The sequence below is a fragment of the Cyclopterus lumpus genome, chromosome 22 (genome assembly GCF_009769545.1).
Source record: "Cyclopterus lumpus isolate fCycLum1 chromosome 22, fCycLum1.pri, whole genome shotgun sequence".
NCBI lineage: Eukaryota > Metazoa > Chordata > Actinopteri > Perciformes > Cyclopteridae > Cyclopterus > Cyclopterus lumpus.
Genome location: NC_046987.1, coordinates 298692 through 313163, shown reverse-complemented (window position 1 = coordinate 313163; position 14472 = coordinate 298692). Strand labels below are relative to the sequence as shown.

Genomic DNA, 14472 nt, shown 5'->3' with positions numbered 1-14472 from the left:
TTTAATACCGTATGAAAGCTGGTATGATGATAGTAATATGATGTTGGGAAATATATAATATAACAACAACAACAATTGTTGGAATTATATTATTTTGTCGTTGTTATATTATATTATTATATTAAGAATTTACGATCTTGTGTTGTAATTATTGCACCACCTTATGATATCTACGATGATTTCCACAGTATTTAGGCTTTTGTAAGTCAGGATGGCCAAGCGGTCTAAGGCGCTGCGTTCAGGTTGCAGTCTCCACTGGAGGCGTGGGTTCGAATCCCACTTCTGACAGAAGGTGTTTATTACCGGTTGAAAGCCGGTATGATGATAGTAATATGATGTTGGGAAAAAAATAATATAATATAACAACAACAATAATTGTTGGAATTATATTATTTTGTCGTTGTTATATTATATTATATTTTTATATTAATAATTTACGATCTTGTGTTGTTATTATTGCACCACTGTATGATATCTACGATGATTTCCACAGAATTTAGGCTCTTGGAAGTCAGGATGGCCGAGCGGTCTAAGGCGCTGCGTTCAGGTCGCAGTCTCCACTGGAGGCGTGGGTTCGAATCCCACTTCTGACAGAAGGTGTTTATTACCGGTTGAAAGCCGGTATGATGATAGTAATATGATGTTGGGAAAAAAATAATATAATATAACAACAACAACAATTGTTGGAATTATATTATTTTGTCGTTGTTATATTATATTATATTATTATATTAATAATTTACGATCTTGTGTTGTTATTATTGCACCACTGTATGATATCTACGATGATTTCCACAGAATTTAGGCTCTTGGAAGTCAGGATGGCCGAGCGGTCTAAGGCGCTGCGTTCAGGTCGCAGTCTCCACTGGAGGCGTGGGTTCGAATCCCACTTCTGACAGAAGGTGTTTATTACCGGTTGAAAGCCGGTATGATGATAGTAATATGATGTTGGAAAAAAAATAATATAATATAACAACAACAACAATTGTTGGAATTATATTATTTTGTCGTTATATTATATTATATTATTATATTAAGAATTAACGATCTTGTGTTGTTATTATTGCACCACTACGATGATTTCCACAGAATTTAGGCTCTTGGAAGTCAGGATGGCCGAGTGGTCTAAGGCGCTGCGTTCAGGTCGCAGTCTCCACTGGAGGCGTGGGTTCGAATCCCACTTCTGACAGAAAGTGTTTATTACCGGTTGAAAGCCGGTATGATGATAGTAATATGATGTTGGGAAAAAAATAATAAAATATAATAACAATTGTAGTAATTATATTATTTTGTCGTTGTTATATTATATTATATTATTATATTAAGAATTTACGATCTTGTGTTGTAATTATTGCACCACCTTATGATATCTACGATGATTTCCACAGTATTAAGGCTTTTGTAAGTTAGGATGGCCGAGCGGTCTAAGGCGCTGCGTTCAGGTCGCAGTCTCCACTGGAGGCGTGGGTTCGAATCCCACTTCTGACAGAAAGTGTTTATTACCGGTTGAAAGCCGGTATGATGATAATAATATGATGTTGGGAAAAAAATAATATAATATAACAACAATTGTAGGAATTATATTATTTTGTCGTTATATTATATTATATTATTATATTAAGAATTTACGATCTTGTGTTGTAATTATTGCACCACCATATGATATCTACGATGATTTCCACAGAATTTAGGCTTTTGTAAGTCAGGATGGCCGAGCGGTCTAAGGTTCAGGTCGCAGTCTCCACTGGAGGCGTGTGTTTGAATCCCACTTCTGACAGAAAGTGTTTATTACCTTTTAAAAGCCGGTATGATGATAATAATATGATGTTGGGAAATATATAATATAACAACAACAACAATTGTTGGAATTATATTATTTTGTCGTTATATTATATTATATTATTATATTAAGAATTAACGATCTTGTGTTGTTATTATTGCACCACTACGATGATTTCCACAGTATTTAGGCTTTTGAAAGTCAGGATGGCCGAGCAGTCTAAGGCGCTGCATTCAGGTCGCAGTCTCCACTGGAGGCGTGGGTTCGAATCCCACTTCAGACAGAAGGTGTTTATTACCGGTTGAAAGCCGGTATGATGATAGTAATATGATGTTGGAAAAAAAATAATATAATATAACAACAACAACAATTGTTGGAATTATATTATTTTGTCGTTGTTATATTATATTATATTATTATATTAATAATTTACGATCTTGTGTTGTTATTATTGCACCACTGTATGATATCTACGATGATTTCCACAGAATTTAGGCTCTTGGAAGTCAGGATGGCCGAGCGGTCTAAGGCGCTGTGTTCAGGTCGCAGTCTCCACTGGAGGCGTGGGTTCGAATCCCACTTCTGACAGAAGGTGTTTATTACCGGTTGAAAGCCGGTATGATGATAGTAATATGATGTTGGGAAAAAAATAATATAATATAACAACAACAACAATTGTTGGAATTATATTATTTTGTCGTTGTTATATTATATTATATTATTATATTAATAATTTACGATCTTGTGTAGTAATTATTGCACCACCATATGATATCTACGATGATTTCCACAGAATTTAGGCTTTTGTAAGTCAGGATGGCCGAGCAGTCTAAGGTTCAGGTCGCAGTCTCCACTGGAGGCGTGGGTTCGAATCCCACTTCTGACAGAAAGTGTTTATTACCGGTTGAAAGCCGGTATGATGATAGTAATATGATGTTGGGAAAAAAATAATAAAATATAATAACAATTGTAGTAATTATATTATTTTGTCGTTGTTATATTATATTATATTATTATATTAAGAATTTACGATCTTGTGTTGTAATTATTGCACCACCTTATGATATCTACGATGATTTCCACAGTATTAAGGCTTTTGTAAGTTAGGATGGCCGAGCGGTCTAAGGCGCTGCGTTCAGGTCGCAGTCTCCACTGGAGGCGTGGGTTCGAATCCCACTTCTGACAGAAAGTGTTTATTACCGGTTGAAAGCCGGTATGATGATAATAATATGATGTTGGGAAAAAAATAATATAATATAACAACAATTGTAGGAATTATATTATTTTGTCGTTATATTATATTATATTATTATATTAAGAATTTACGATCTTGTGTTGTAATTATTGCACCACCATATGATATCCACGATGATTTCCACAGAATTTAGGCTTTTGTAAGTCAGGATGGCCGAGCAGTCTAAGGTTCAGGTCGCAGTCTCCACTGGAGGCGTGGGTTCGAATCCCACTTCTGACAAAGTGTTTATTACCGGTTGAAAGCCGGTATGATGATAGTAATATGATGTTGGGAAAAAAATAATATAATACAACAATTGTTGGAATTATATTATTTTGTCGTTGTCATATTATATTATATTATTAAGAATTAACGATCTTGTGTTGTTATTATTGCACCACTACGATGATTTTCCACAGTATTTCAGGTCGCAGTCTCCACTGGAGGCGTGGGTTCGAATCCCACTTCTGACAGAAAGTGGTTATTACCCTTTGAAAGCCGGTATGATGATAATAATATCCATCCATCCATCCATTATCACCCGCTTATCCGGGGTCGGGTCGCGGTGGCAGCAGGTTCAGCAGGCCGACCCAGGCTTCCCTCTCACCCGCAGCACTTTCCAGCTCATTCTGGGGGATCCCGAGGCGTTCCAAGGCCAGCCGGGAGATATAATCCCTCCAGCGTGTCCTCGGTCTTCCCCGGGGCCTCCTACCAGTTGGACGTGCCCGGAAAACCTCTAATGGGAGGCGTCCAGGAGGCATCCTAACTAGATGCCCGAACCACCTCAGCTGACTCCTTTCGACACGAAGGAGCAGCGACTCGACTCCAAGCTCCCCCCTGATGTCCGAGCTCCTTACCCTATCTCTAAGGCTGAGCCCGGCCACCCTACGGAGGAAGCTCATTTCGGCCGCTTGTATCCGAGATCTCGTTCTTTCGGTCACGACCCAGAGTTCGTGACCATAGGTGAGGGTTGGAACGTAGACCGACCAGTAAATGGAGAGCTTTGCCTTCCGGCTCAGCTCCCTCTTCACTAAGACGGACCGGTACAGCGCCTGTTTTACTGCTGCAGCCGCACCGATCCGCCTATCGATCTCCCGCTCCACCTTACCCTCACTCGTGAACAAGACCCCGAGATACTTGAACTCCTTCGCTTGGGGTAGGCAGTTTGCCCCCACCTGGAGGGAGCAATCCGCCGGTTTCCGGCAGAGCACCATGGCCTCAGATTTGGAGGTGCTAACTCTCATCCCTGCCGCTTCGCACTCGGCTGCAAAACGCCCCAGTGAATGCTGGAGGTCACGGTCCGAGGAGGCAAACAGGACCACATCATCCGCAAACAGCAGAGAGGCGATCCCGAGACTCCCGAACCGGATCCTCTCCGCCCCCTGGCTGCGCCTAGATATCCTGTCCATGAAGGTCACGAAGAGGACCGGTGATAAAGGGCAGCCCTGGCGGAGGCCAACACCCACCGGGAACGTGTCTGACTTACTACCGAGGAGACGAACACAGCTCCTACTGCAGGCATACAGAGACCGGATGGCCCGTGCCAACGGGTCCGGCACCCCATACTCCCGCAGCACCCCCCACAAAAACCCCCGAGGGACCCGGTCGAAAGCCTTCTCCAGGTCTACAAAGCACATGTAAACTGGTTGGGCAAACTCCCAGGACCCCTCCAGTAATCTTGCGAGGGTAAAGAGCTGGTCCACTGTTCCACAACCGGGACGGAATCCGCACTGTTCGTCCTGAATCTGAGGTTCGACAAGCGGTCGGAGCCTCCTCTCCAGCACCCTGGCATAAGCTTTTCCCGGGAGGCTGAGCAGTGTGATACCACGATAGTTGGAGCACACTCTCCGGTCCCCCTTCTTGAAGATGGGAACCACCACCCCGGTCTGCCAGTCCATGGGCACTGTTCCTGACCCCCATGCGACACTGAAAAGGCGTGTCAACCAAGACAGCCCAACAATGTCCAGCGCTTTCAGCATCTCAGGGCGGATCTCATCCACCCCTGGCGCCTTGCCACCAAGGAGCTTTTTGACTACCTTAGCGACCTCTGCCAGGGATATGGGTGAATCCACCCCAAAGTCTTCCGGCGCTGCCCCCTCTCCGGGGGACATGTTGGCCGGGTTTAGGAGTTCCTCAAAGTGCTCTTTCCACCGCCCGACGATGTCCCCAGTCCGGGTCAGCAGTTCCCCCCCCCTGCTGAGAACAGCCTGGGGTAGACCCTGCTTTCCCTTCCTGAGCCGTCGGATGGTTTGCCAGAACTTCCTTGAGGCCAACCGAAAGTCCTTCTCCATGGCCTCCCCGAACTCCTCCCATGCCCGAGTTTTAGCCTCCGCGACCATCGTCGCTGCAGCCCTTTTGGCCCGCCGGTACCCGTCAGCTGCTTCAGGAGACCCCTGGGCCAGCCAGGCCCGAAAGGCCTCCTTCTTCAGTTTGACGGCTACCCTCACCCCCGGTGTCCACCACCGGGTTCTAGGGTTGCCGCCACGACAGGCACCGATGACCTTCCGGCCACAGCCCCGAGCAGCCGCGTCCACAATAGAGGCTTTGAACAAGGTCCACTCGGATTCCATGTCCCCAGCCTCCCTCGGGATTTGTGAGAAGTTCTTCCGGAGGTGGGAGTTGAAGACCTCCCGGACAGGATTCTCTGCCAGACGTTCCCAGTTCACCCTCACTACACGTTTGGGCTTGCCAGGTCTCTCTAGCCGAGTCCCCCGCCATCTGATCCAACTCACCACCAGGTGGTGATCAGTTGACAGCTCTGCTCCTCTCTTCACCCGAGTGTCCAAGACATACGGCCGCAGATCAGATGATACGATTACAAAGTCGATCATTGATCTCCGGCCTAAGGTGTTCTGGTACCAGGTACACTTATGAGCCACCTTATGTTCGAACATGGTGTTTGTTATGGACAAACTGTGGCTAGCACAGAAGTCCAACAACAAAACACCATTCGGGTTCAGATCGGGCAAGCCGTTCCTCCCAATCACGCCCCGCCGGGTTTCTCTGTCATTGCCCACGTGAGCGTTGAAGTCTCCCAGGAGAACTATGGAGTCGGCAGGCGGCGCCCTTTCCAGGACCCCTCCCACCGACTCCAAGAAGGCCGGATACTCCGAAATGCTGTTCGGTGCATAAGCACAAACAACAGTCAGAGCCTTACTCCCCGCAACCCGTAGGCGCAGGGAGGCGACCCTCTCGTTCCCCGTTGAAAACTCCAACACAGCGGCGCTCAGCCGGGGGCTCGTGAGTATCCCCACTCCCGCCCGGCGCCTCTCACCCTGGGCAACTCCAGAAAAGGACAAAGTCCAACCCTTCTCCAGGAGCTTGGTTCCAGAGCCCATGCTGTGCGTGGAGGTGAGCCCAACTATATCTAGCTGGTACCGCTCCACCTCCTGCACCAGCTCCGGCTCTTTCCCCGCTAGTGAGGTGACGTTCCACGTCCCTAGAGCTAGTCTATGCTGCCGGCGATCGGCCCGCCCAGGTCTCCCGCCTGGCCCGCCGCCCGGTCTACATAGCACCCGACCCCGATAATTCTCCCTGCGGGTGGTGGGTCCACAGGGTGACAGCTGCTCCATGTTGTTCTTTCGGGCTGAGCCCGACCGGGCCCCATGGGCGAAAGCCCGGCCACCAGACGCTCGCCGACGAGCTCCCCTCCTGGGTCTGGCTCCGGGAGGGTGCCCCGGTTTCCCTTGTCCGGGCAAGGTGGCTACAATCCGTGGGCTGCTTATCATCAGGGTTTGTTGAACCGCTCTTAGTCTGGGCTCTCCCCCGAGACCTGTTTGCCTTGGGAGACCCTACCAGGGGCTGACGCCCCGGACAACATAGCTCCCAGGATCACTGAGCCACTCAAACTCCTCCACCACGTTAAGGTGGCGATTCATAGGAGGATTCATAGGAGGATAATATGATGTTGGGAAATATATAATAAAACAACAACAACAATTGTTGGAATTATATTATTTTGTCGTTGTTATATTATATTATTATATTAAGAATTAATGATCTTGTGTTGTTATTATTGCACCACTGTATGATATCTACGATGATTTCCACAGAATTTAGGCTTTTGTAAGTCAGGATGGCCGAGCGGTCTAAGGCGCTGCGTTCAGGTTGCAGTTTCCACTGGAGGTGTGGGTTCGAATCCCACTTCTGACAGAAGGTGTTTATTACCGGTTGAAAGCCGTTATGATGATAGTAATATGATGTTGGGAAAAAAATAATATAATATAACAACAACAATTGTTGTAATTATATTATTTTGTCGTTGTTATATTATATTATTATATTAAGAATTAACGATCTTGTGTTGTAATTATTGCACCACATTATAATATCTACGATGATTTCCACAGAATTTAGGCTTTTGTAAGTCAGGATGGCCGAGCGGTCTAAGGCGCTGCGTTCAGGTCGCAGTCTCCACTGGAGGCGTGGGTTCGAATCCCACTTCAGACAGAAAGTGTTTATTACCGGTTGAAAGCCGGTATGATGATAGTAATATGATGTTGGGAAAAAAATAATATAATATAACAACAACAATTGTTGGAATTATATTATTTTGTCGTTGTTATATTATATTATTATATTAAGAATTAACGATCTTGTGTTGTAATTATTGCACCACATTATAATATCTACGATGATTTCCACAGAATTTAGGCTTTTGTAAGTCAGGATGGCCGAGCGGTCTAAGGCGCTGCGTTCAGGTCGCAGTCTCCACTGGAGGCGTAGGTTCGAATCCCAACTTCTGACATCAAGTGTTTATTACCGGTTGAAAGCCGGTATAATGATAGTAATATGATGTTGGGAAAAAAATAATATAATATAACAACAATTGTAGGAATTATATTATTTTGTCGTTGTTATATTATATTATATTATTATATTAAGAATTTACGATCTTGTGTTGTAATTATTGCACCACCTTATGATATCTACGATGATTTCCACAGTATTAAGGCTTTTGTAAGTTAGGATGGCCGAGCGGTCTAAGGCGCTGCGTTCAGGTCGCAGTCTCCACTGGAGGCGTGGGTTCGAATCCCACTTCTGACACAAAGTGTTTATTACCTTTTAAAAGCCGGTATGATGATAATAATATGATGTTGGGAGTTATATAATAAAACAACAACAACAATTGTTGGAATTATATTATTTTGTCGTTGTTATATTATATTATTATATTAAGAATTAACGATCTTGTGTTGTTATTATTGCACCACTGTATGATATCTACGATGATTTCCACAGAATTTAGGCTTTTGGAAGTCAGGATGGCCGAGCGGTCTAAGTCGTTCAGGTCGCAGTCTCCACTGGAGGCGTGGGTTCGAATCCCACTTCTGACAGAAAGTGTTTATTACCGGTTGAAAGCCGGTATGATGATAGTAATATGATGTTGGGAAATATATGATATAATACAACAACAATTGTTGGAATTATATTATTTTGTCGTTGTTATATTATATTATATTATTAAGAATTAACGATCTTGTGTTGTTATTAATGCACCACTACGATGATTTTCCACAGTATTTCAGGTTGCAGTCTCCACTGGAGGCATGGGTTCGAATCCCACTTCTGACAGAAAGTGTTTATTACCCTTTGAAAGCCGGTATGATGATAATAATATGATGTTGGGAAATATATAATAAAACAACAACAACAATTGTTGGAATTATATTATTTTGTCGTTATATTATATTATTATATTAAGAATTAACGATCTTGTGTTGTTATTATTGCAACACTGTATGATATCTACGATGATTTCCACAGAATTTAGGCTTTTTTAAGTCAGGATGGCCGAGCGGTCTAAGGCTGCGTTCAGGTCGCAGTCTCCACTGGAGGCGTGGGTTCAAATCCCACTTCTGACAGAAATTGTTTATTACCGGTTGAAAGCCGGTATGATGATAATAATATGATGTTGGGAAATATATAATAAAACAACAACAACAATTGAACTTATATTATTTTGTCGTTATATTATATTATTATATTAAGAATTTACGATCTTGTGTTGTAATTATTGCACCACCATATGATATCTACGATGATTTCCACAGAATTTAGGCTTTTGGAAGTCAGGATGGCAAAATAATATAATTCCAACAATTGTTGTTGTTGTTTTATTATATATTTCCCAACATCATATTATTATCATCATACCGGCTTTCAACCGGTAATAAACACTTTCTGTAAGAAGTGGGATTCGAACCCACGCCTCCAGTGGAGACTGCGACCTGAACGACTTAGACCGCTCTGCCATCCTGACTTCCAAAAGCCTAAATTATGTGGAAATCATCGTAGATATCATACAGTGGTGCAATAATAACAACACAAGATCGTTAATTCTTAATATAATAATATAATATAACAACGACAAAATAATATAATTCCAACAATTGTTGTTGTTGTTTTATTATATATTTCCCAACATCATATTATTATCATCATACCGGCTTTTAAAAGGTAATAAACACTTTCTGTCAGAAGTGGGATTCAAACCCACGCCTCCAGTGGAGACTGCGACCTGAACGCAGCGCCTTAGACCGCTCGGCCATCCTGACTTACAAAAGCCTAAATACTGTGGAAATCATCGTAGATATCATAAGGTGGTGCAATAATTACAACACAAGATCGTAAATTCTTAATATAATAATATAATATAACAACGACAAAATAATATAATTCCAACAATTGTTGTTGTTATATTATTTTTTTCCCAACATCATATTACTATCATCATACCGGCTTTCAACCGGTAATAAACATTTTCAGTCAGAAGTGGGATTCGAACCCACGCCTCCAGTGGAGACTGTGACCTGAACGCAGCGCCTTAGACCGCTCGGCCATCCTGACTTACAAAAGCCTAAATTCTGTGGAAATCATCATAGATATCATAAGGTGGTGCAATAATTACGACACAAGATCGTAAATTCTTAATATAATAATATAATATAATATAACGACAAAATAATATAAGTTCAATTGTTGTTGTTGTTTTATTATATATTTCCCAACATCATATTATTATCATCATACCGGCTTTCAACCGGTAATAAACTCTTTCTGTCAGAAGTGGGATTCGAACACACGCCTCCAGTGTAGACTGCGACCTGAACGCAGCGCCTTAGACCGCTCGGCCATCCTGACTTACAAAAGCCTAATTTCTGTGGAAATCATCATAGATATCATAAGGTGGTGCAATAATTACGACACAAGATCGTAAATTATTTTGTTGTTGTTATATTATATTAATACATTATTATGTAATAAACACTTTCTGTCAGAAGTGGGATTCGAACCCACGATTTCACGGTTTTGTACTAGCATCTTGAGGGAATAAGAGTACAAATCCCGAGTGATGTCACTAAACAGCAGAATGAAATGACTGACAATATTATTAATCAATAGTTTTCAGCAGTTATCCTTATTATCAAGTTTACCAAAATGTCCACCTACGAGAATTTTATTGTGTGGGGTAAGCAAGAACAAACAGTGTTTCCGCCCAGTTTCGAACTGGGGACCTTTCGCATGTTAGGCGAACGTGATAACCACTACACTACAGAAACTACAGAAGATGACGCATGCATTTGCCTGGCTTAATGCAACATTTACACAAATGCAAACATTTCTGATGCCAAATAACGTGATTTCAAACTGGATTCAGTCAAAGCGGCTTTGTCATTGAGTGACATTAAATGTGTAATAAACGTAAAAGCTCTCTTGTATAACTTTGCGAATTCCCCGCGAACGCCGAAAAACTAGCCAAAAAACTAGCCAAAACACTAGTGAAAAAAAGAGCCGAAAAACTAACAAAAAACATCAATATGGCAGTCCTCGTTAGTATAGTGGACAGTATCTCCGCTTGTCACGCGGAAGACCAGGGTTCGATTCCCTGACGGGGAGTTTTGTACTAGCATCTTGAGGGAATAAGAGTACAAATCCCGAGTGATGTCACTAAACAGCAGAATGAAATGACTGACAATATTATTAATCAATAGTTTTCAGCAGTTATCCTTATTATCAAGTTTACCAAAATGTCCACCTACGAGAATTTTATTGTGTGGGGTAAGCAAGAACAAACAGTGTTTCCGCCCAGTTTCGAACTGGGGACCTTTCGCGTGTTAGGCGAACGTGATAACCACTACACTACAGAAACTACAGAAGATGACGCATGCATTTGCCTGGCTTAATGCAACATTTACACAAATGCAAACATTTCTGATGCCAAATAACGTGATTTCAAACTGGATTCAGTCAAAGCGGCTTTGTCATTGAGTGACATTAAATGTGTAATAAACGTAAAAGCTCTCTTGTATAACTTTGCGAATTCCCTGCGAACGCCGAAAAACTAGCCAAAAAACTAGCCAAAACACTAGTGAAAAAAAGAGCCGAAAAACTAACAAAAAACATCAATAGAGCATTCCTCGTTAGTATAGTGGACAGTATCTCCGCTTGTCACGCGGAAGACCAGGGTTCGATTCCCTGACGGGGAGTTTTGTACTAGCATCTTGAGGGAATAAGAGTACAAATTCCCAGTGATGTTACTAAACAGCAGAATGAAATGACTGACAATATTATTAGTCAATCATTTTCAGCAGTTATCCTTATTATCAAGTTGACAAAAATTTCACCTAGGCGAATTTTATTGTGTGGGGTAAGCAAGAACAAACAGTGTTTCCGCCCAGTTTCGAACTGGGGACCTTTCGCATGTTAGGCGAACGTGATAACCACTACACTACAGGAATTACAATAGATGACGCATGCATTTGCCTGGCTTAATGCAACATTTACACAAATGCAAACATTTCTGATGCCAAATAACGTGATTTCAAACTGGATTCAGTCAAAGCGGCTTTGTCATTGAGTGACATTAAATGTGTAATAAACGTAAAAGCTCTCTTGTATAACTTTGCGAATTCCCTGCGAACGCCGAAAAACTAGCAAAAAACTAGCCAAAAAACTAGCCAAAACACTAGTGAAAAAAAGAGCCGAAAAACTAACAAAAAACATCAATATGGCAGTCCTCGTTAGTATAGTGGACAGTATCTCCGCTTGTCACGCGGGGGCAAGACGTGTATAGTTGGAACTCACTGACAGCCAATGAAATTGCAGCATTATTAACGCTGTCCAAGGTGCTGAAATGCCACTTTTTCCTGCGCCGTGGCTTCAAATATACAGGTTCGAGTCCCGGTTGGGCCAAAGCCACACATCAATGATGAAGAGCTGTTTATCAATAAAGAAAAGTGGATCCTACTTTAATGTTTTCTGATTGTAACTTTATTGTAGTGGCAGATTGATTATATAAGTACTTGACTTATTTATGGCTATTAACCTATTAGTTTTCTTTCTCATGAACCTTTTAATTGCAATTACTTAAATTAAATATTTCTTTACTGTTCACTAATTTGATTTTCCCTGTGAAAGGTTATTTTTGGGGAGTTTTTCCTGATTCGATGTGAGGTCCTGGGACAGGGATGTCGTATGTGTACAGATTGTAAAGCCCTCTGAGGCAAATTTGTAATTTGTGATATTGGGCTATACAAAATAAACTGAATTGAATTGAATTGAACTAATGATTCACATAATAATGAGACATGTAGACATTAGTCCATGAAATATTTTCATTCACCACAACAGGGACAGTAAATATTGAACAGAGGCCATAGTGCAAGGTCAAACAAACACAACACAAATTTGTAAAAAGAATGTAAATATTAAAAAGAGAGAATATATACATGACAGAACACTCCCCATTTCTCTTATTTTCTCTTTTCAACTGCCCATCTGTTTTTTTCTGTCTCATAAAAGGCAGACACCTGGAACTCTCTCCATGTCATCTCCTTCTCCATGCCCTGGTCTTTGTACAGGGAAAATACTTTAGCAGGGCAATACACGTACTTCCCTGTTACTCCAGGGAACCCGGTGTGAATATGAGGACTGTTTGGGCCCTGCTTCAGTCCCATCCTACAGAAGCGACACCTTGGACCAGTGTGCTGGGATTCAGTGTCTCGGGATTCCGTGTGCTGAGATTCAGTCCTCTTCCTCTTTTGCTGGCCTCTCTCCTCCACCCTTTTCTTTGTGGAATACAGTTCCTGCTGAAAGAACTTTGTTCCTGCAAAGTCTTTAAAGGGCATTTTGGGGTTTGTCAGACCTTCAGCACCATAAGCTTTAAAAACTTTAGTGGAGCAGTAAAAGTACCTGACGGGGCCCTGCTGGTAAAAGAAGTGGATGGAGGAACCATCATTCTCATACCTGGACTTTGGCTGGCCACAGGACAGGCACGTTTTTGTCTGCTTCTTTTTGTGCACTGGTTGTTGTTGTTGTTGCTGCTGATGCTGCTGTTGCTTGTCTAGGATGTTTTGGACAATTTCCTCAATGGAGGCTTTCGTAAGGGTCTGACCAGGTGGCGGTGGGTTAACGACTGCAACAGGCATAGTTACAACTGGCACACGGGTAGTCTCACTGCCCTTTGTCAGAGAGTGCCAGAGTTCCTGCCTCTCTTGCAGTTTTTCTGGGCTGGTGTTCAAAGATGAGCTGGTGTTTAGTAATTTGCAGAGGTGTTTTACATATTGTAAGATGTGATGTTTTGTTGTTGGGTGCAGCATGCTGTTTGGGTCTGTACAGGAGTTGTGAACTAGAGCAGCATAGCCCTGGTCCACAAGCTTGAGCATGCCCTTCATCCCACGGTGTTCATTGAGCAGGTTGTCTATAGCTGCCTTCATGGGGGCCGGCCACCGCTTGTGGTCCAACACAAACACTCTCCCTCCTGTCTTCACAGGTCCAGTGCGAGCGGCAGTCGGTGAGGACAGCAGGGGCAGAGACGGCCGACATGTTTCTATGAAAACAAAGGACAAAGAGTACAATGAGTTATTCTGACCTACAGAAAGAAAAACCTCATCAAAATAAATGATTGAAATCCAGTTCCTAGTAACTAATGCTTGAGTCTCGTCCATTATTTTGTCTGTCTGTTTGATGGTTACCTGGATCTGTCTGAGGCCCGGGAGTCACGTCTGGTTTGACAGCAGAATCTGCAGCAGGGCGTGGAGGAAACTGAAACAGCTTCAGGGGTGCCATTGAGGATGAGGATGACTGGGCAGTCGGCGCGCTGCTTTGAGGAGGTGGACTCAGGGCCGGGGCAGAGTCTGTCTTGGTCCTGTGCTTGTCCCAGTCCACAGGAATTGGGCGGCAACCTGGCTCAACGTACTGCAGGCCAAACTTCTCTCCAGTGTCTCTGCTAGAGAGATGAAATGCTGGATATTTCATGTGTCCCAACACCCGTTCGGAGACTGCGTTGAGCTGGGCCATTAATGCAGGATCAAAGACGGCTGGGAGGTGGACACCAGGCTGCTTCAAGTCCACCAGGCGCTGGTAATTTCACCGCGCCACGCCAGTCATCCCCTGTGCTTGAAACAGCTCTGGGGAAACACGTGTTCCAGTGACCCACTGAGCCTGGTGGAAGTGA

The 14472-nt window shown here is 43.1% G+C and overlaps 1 protein-coding gene and 8 non-coding genes across 9 annotated transcripts; 5 read left to right on the top strand and 4 right to left on the bottom strand.

Annotated features, from left to right (window-relative positions):
• The first annotated feature begins 510 nt into the window (after positions 1-510).
• On the top strand, positions 511-593 carry trnal-cag. Its single transcript has one exon. It is a non-coding gene; the product is annotated as a tRNA-Leu (tRNA).
• A 222-nt stretch (positions 594-815) lies between these two features.
• Positions 816-898, top strand: trnal-cag. Its single transcript has one exon. It is a non-coding gene; the product is annotated as a tRNA-Leu (tRNA).
• A 208-nt stretch (positions 899-1106) lies between these two features.
• Positions 1107-1189, top strand: trnal-cag. The gene has a single exon. It is a non-coding gene; the product is annotated as a tRNA-Leu (tRNA).
• A 9314-nt stretch (positions 1190-10503) lies between these two features.
• Positions 10504-10576, bottom strand: trnav-aac. Its single transcript has one exon. It is a non-coding gene; the product is annotated as a tRNA-Val (tRNA).
• Positions 10577-10841: 265 nt separating this feature from the next.
• On the top strand, positions 10842-10913 carry trnad-guc. Its single transcript has one exon. It is a non-coding gene; the product is annotated as a tRNA-Asp (tRNA).
• Positions 10914-11093: 180 nt separating this feature from the next.
• Positions 11094-11166, bottom strand: trnav-aac. The gene has a single exon. It is a non-coding gene; the product is annotated as a tRNA-Val (tRNA).
• A 265-nt stretch (positions 11167-11431) lies between these two features.
• trnad-guc lies at positions 11432-11503 on the top strand. Its single transcript has one exon. It is a non-coding gene; the product is annotated as a tRNA-Asp (tRNA).
• A 179-nt stretch (positions 11504-11682) lies between these two features.
• Positions 11683-11755, bottom strand: trnav-aac. The gene has a single exon. It is a non-coding gene; the product is annotated as a tRNA-Val (tRNA).
• Positions 11756-12616: 861 nt separating this feature from the next.
• Positions 12617-14377, bottom strand: LOC117725372. Its single transcript, XM_034525497.1, has 2 exons — positions 13991-14377; positions 12617-13845 (listed from the first exon to the last, which is right to left on the bottom strand). Exons 1-2 carry the CDS (start codon positions 14313-14315, stop codon positions 12770-12772), a joined length of 1401 nt encoding a protein of 466 aa, XP_034381388.1. The 5' UTR covers positions 14316-14377; the 3' UTR covers positions 12617-12769.
• Positions 14378-14472: the final 95 nt, after the last annotated feature.

Coding starts and splice junctions, on each gene's coding strand:
- LOC117725372 (XM_034525497.1), bottom strand. CDS start 14,315: ATGGCCCAGCTCAACGCAGTCTCCGAACGGGTGTTGGGACACATGAAA. Junction 13,846..13,990: donor CGGGCCTCAGACAGATCCAG/GTAACCATCAAA, acceptor TTGTTTTCATAG/AAACATGTCGGCCGTCTCTG.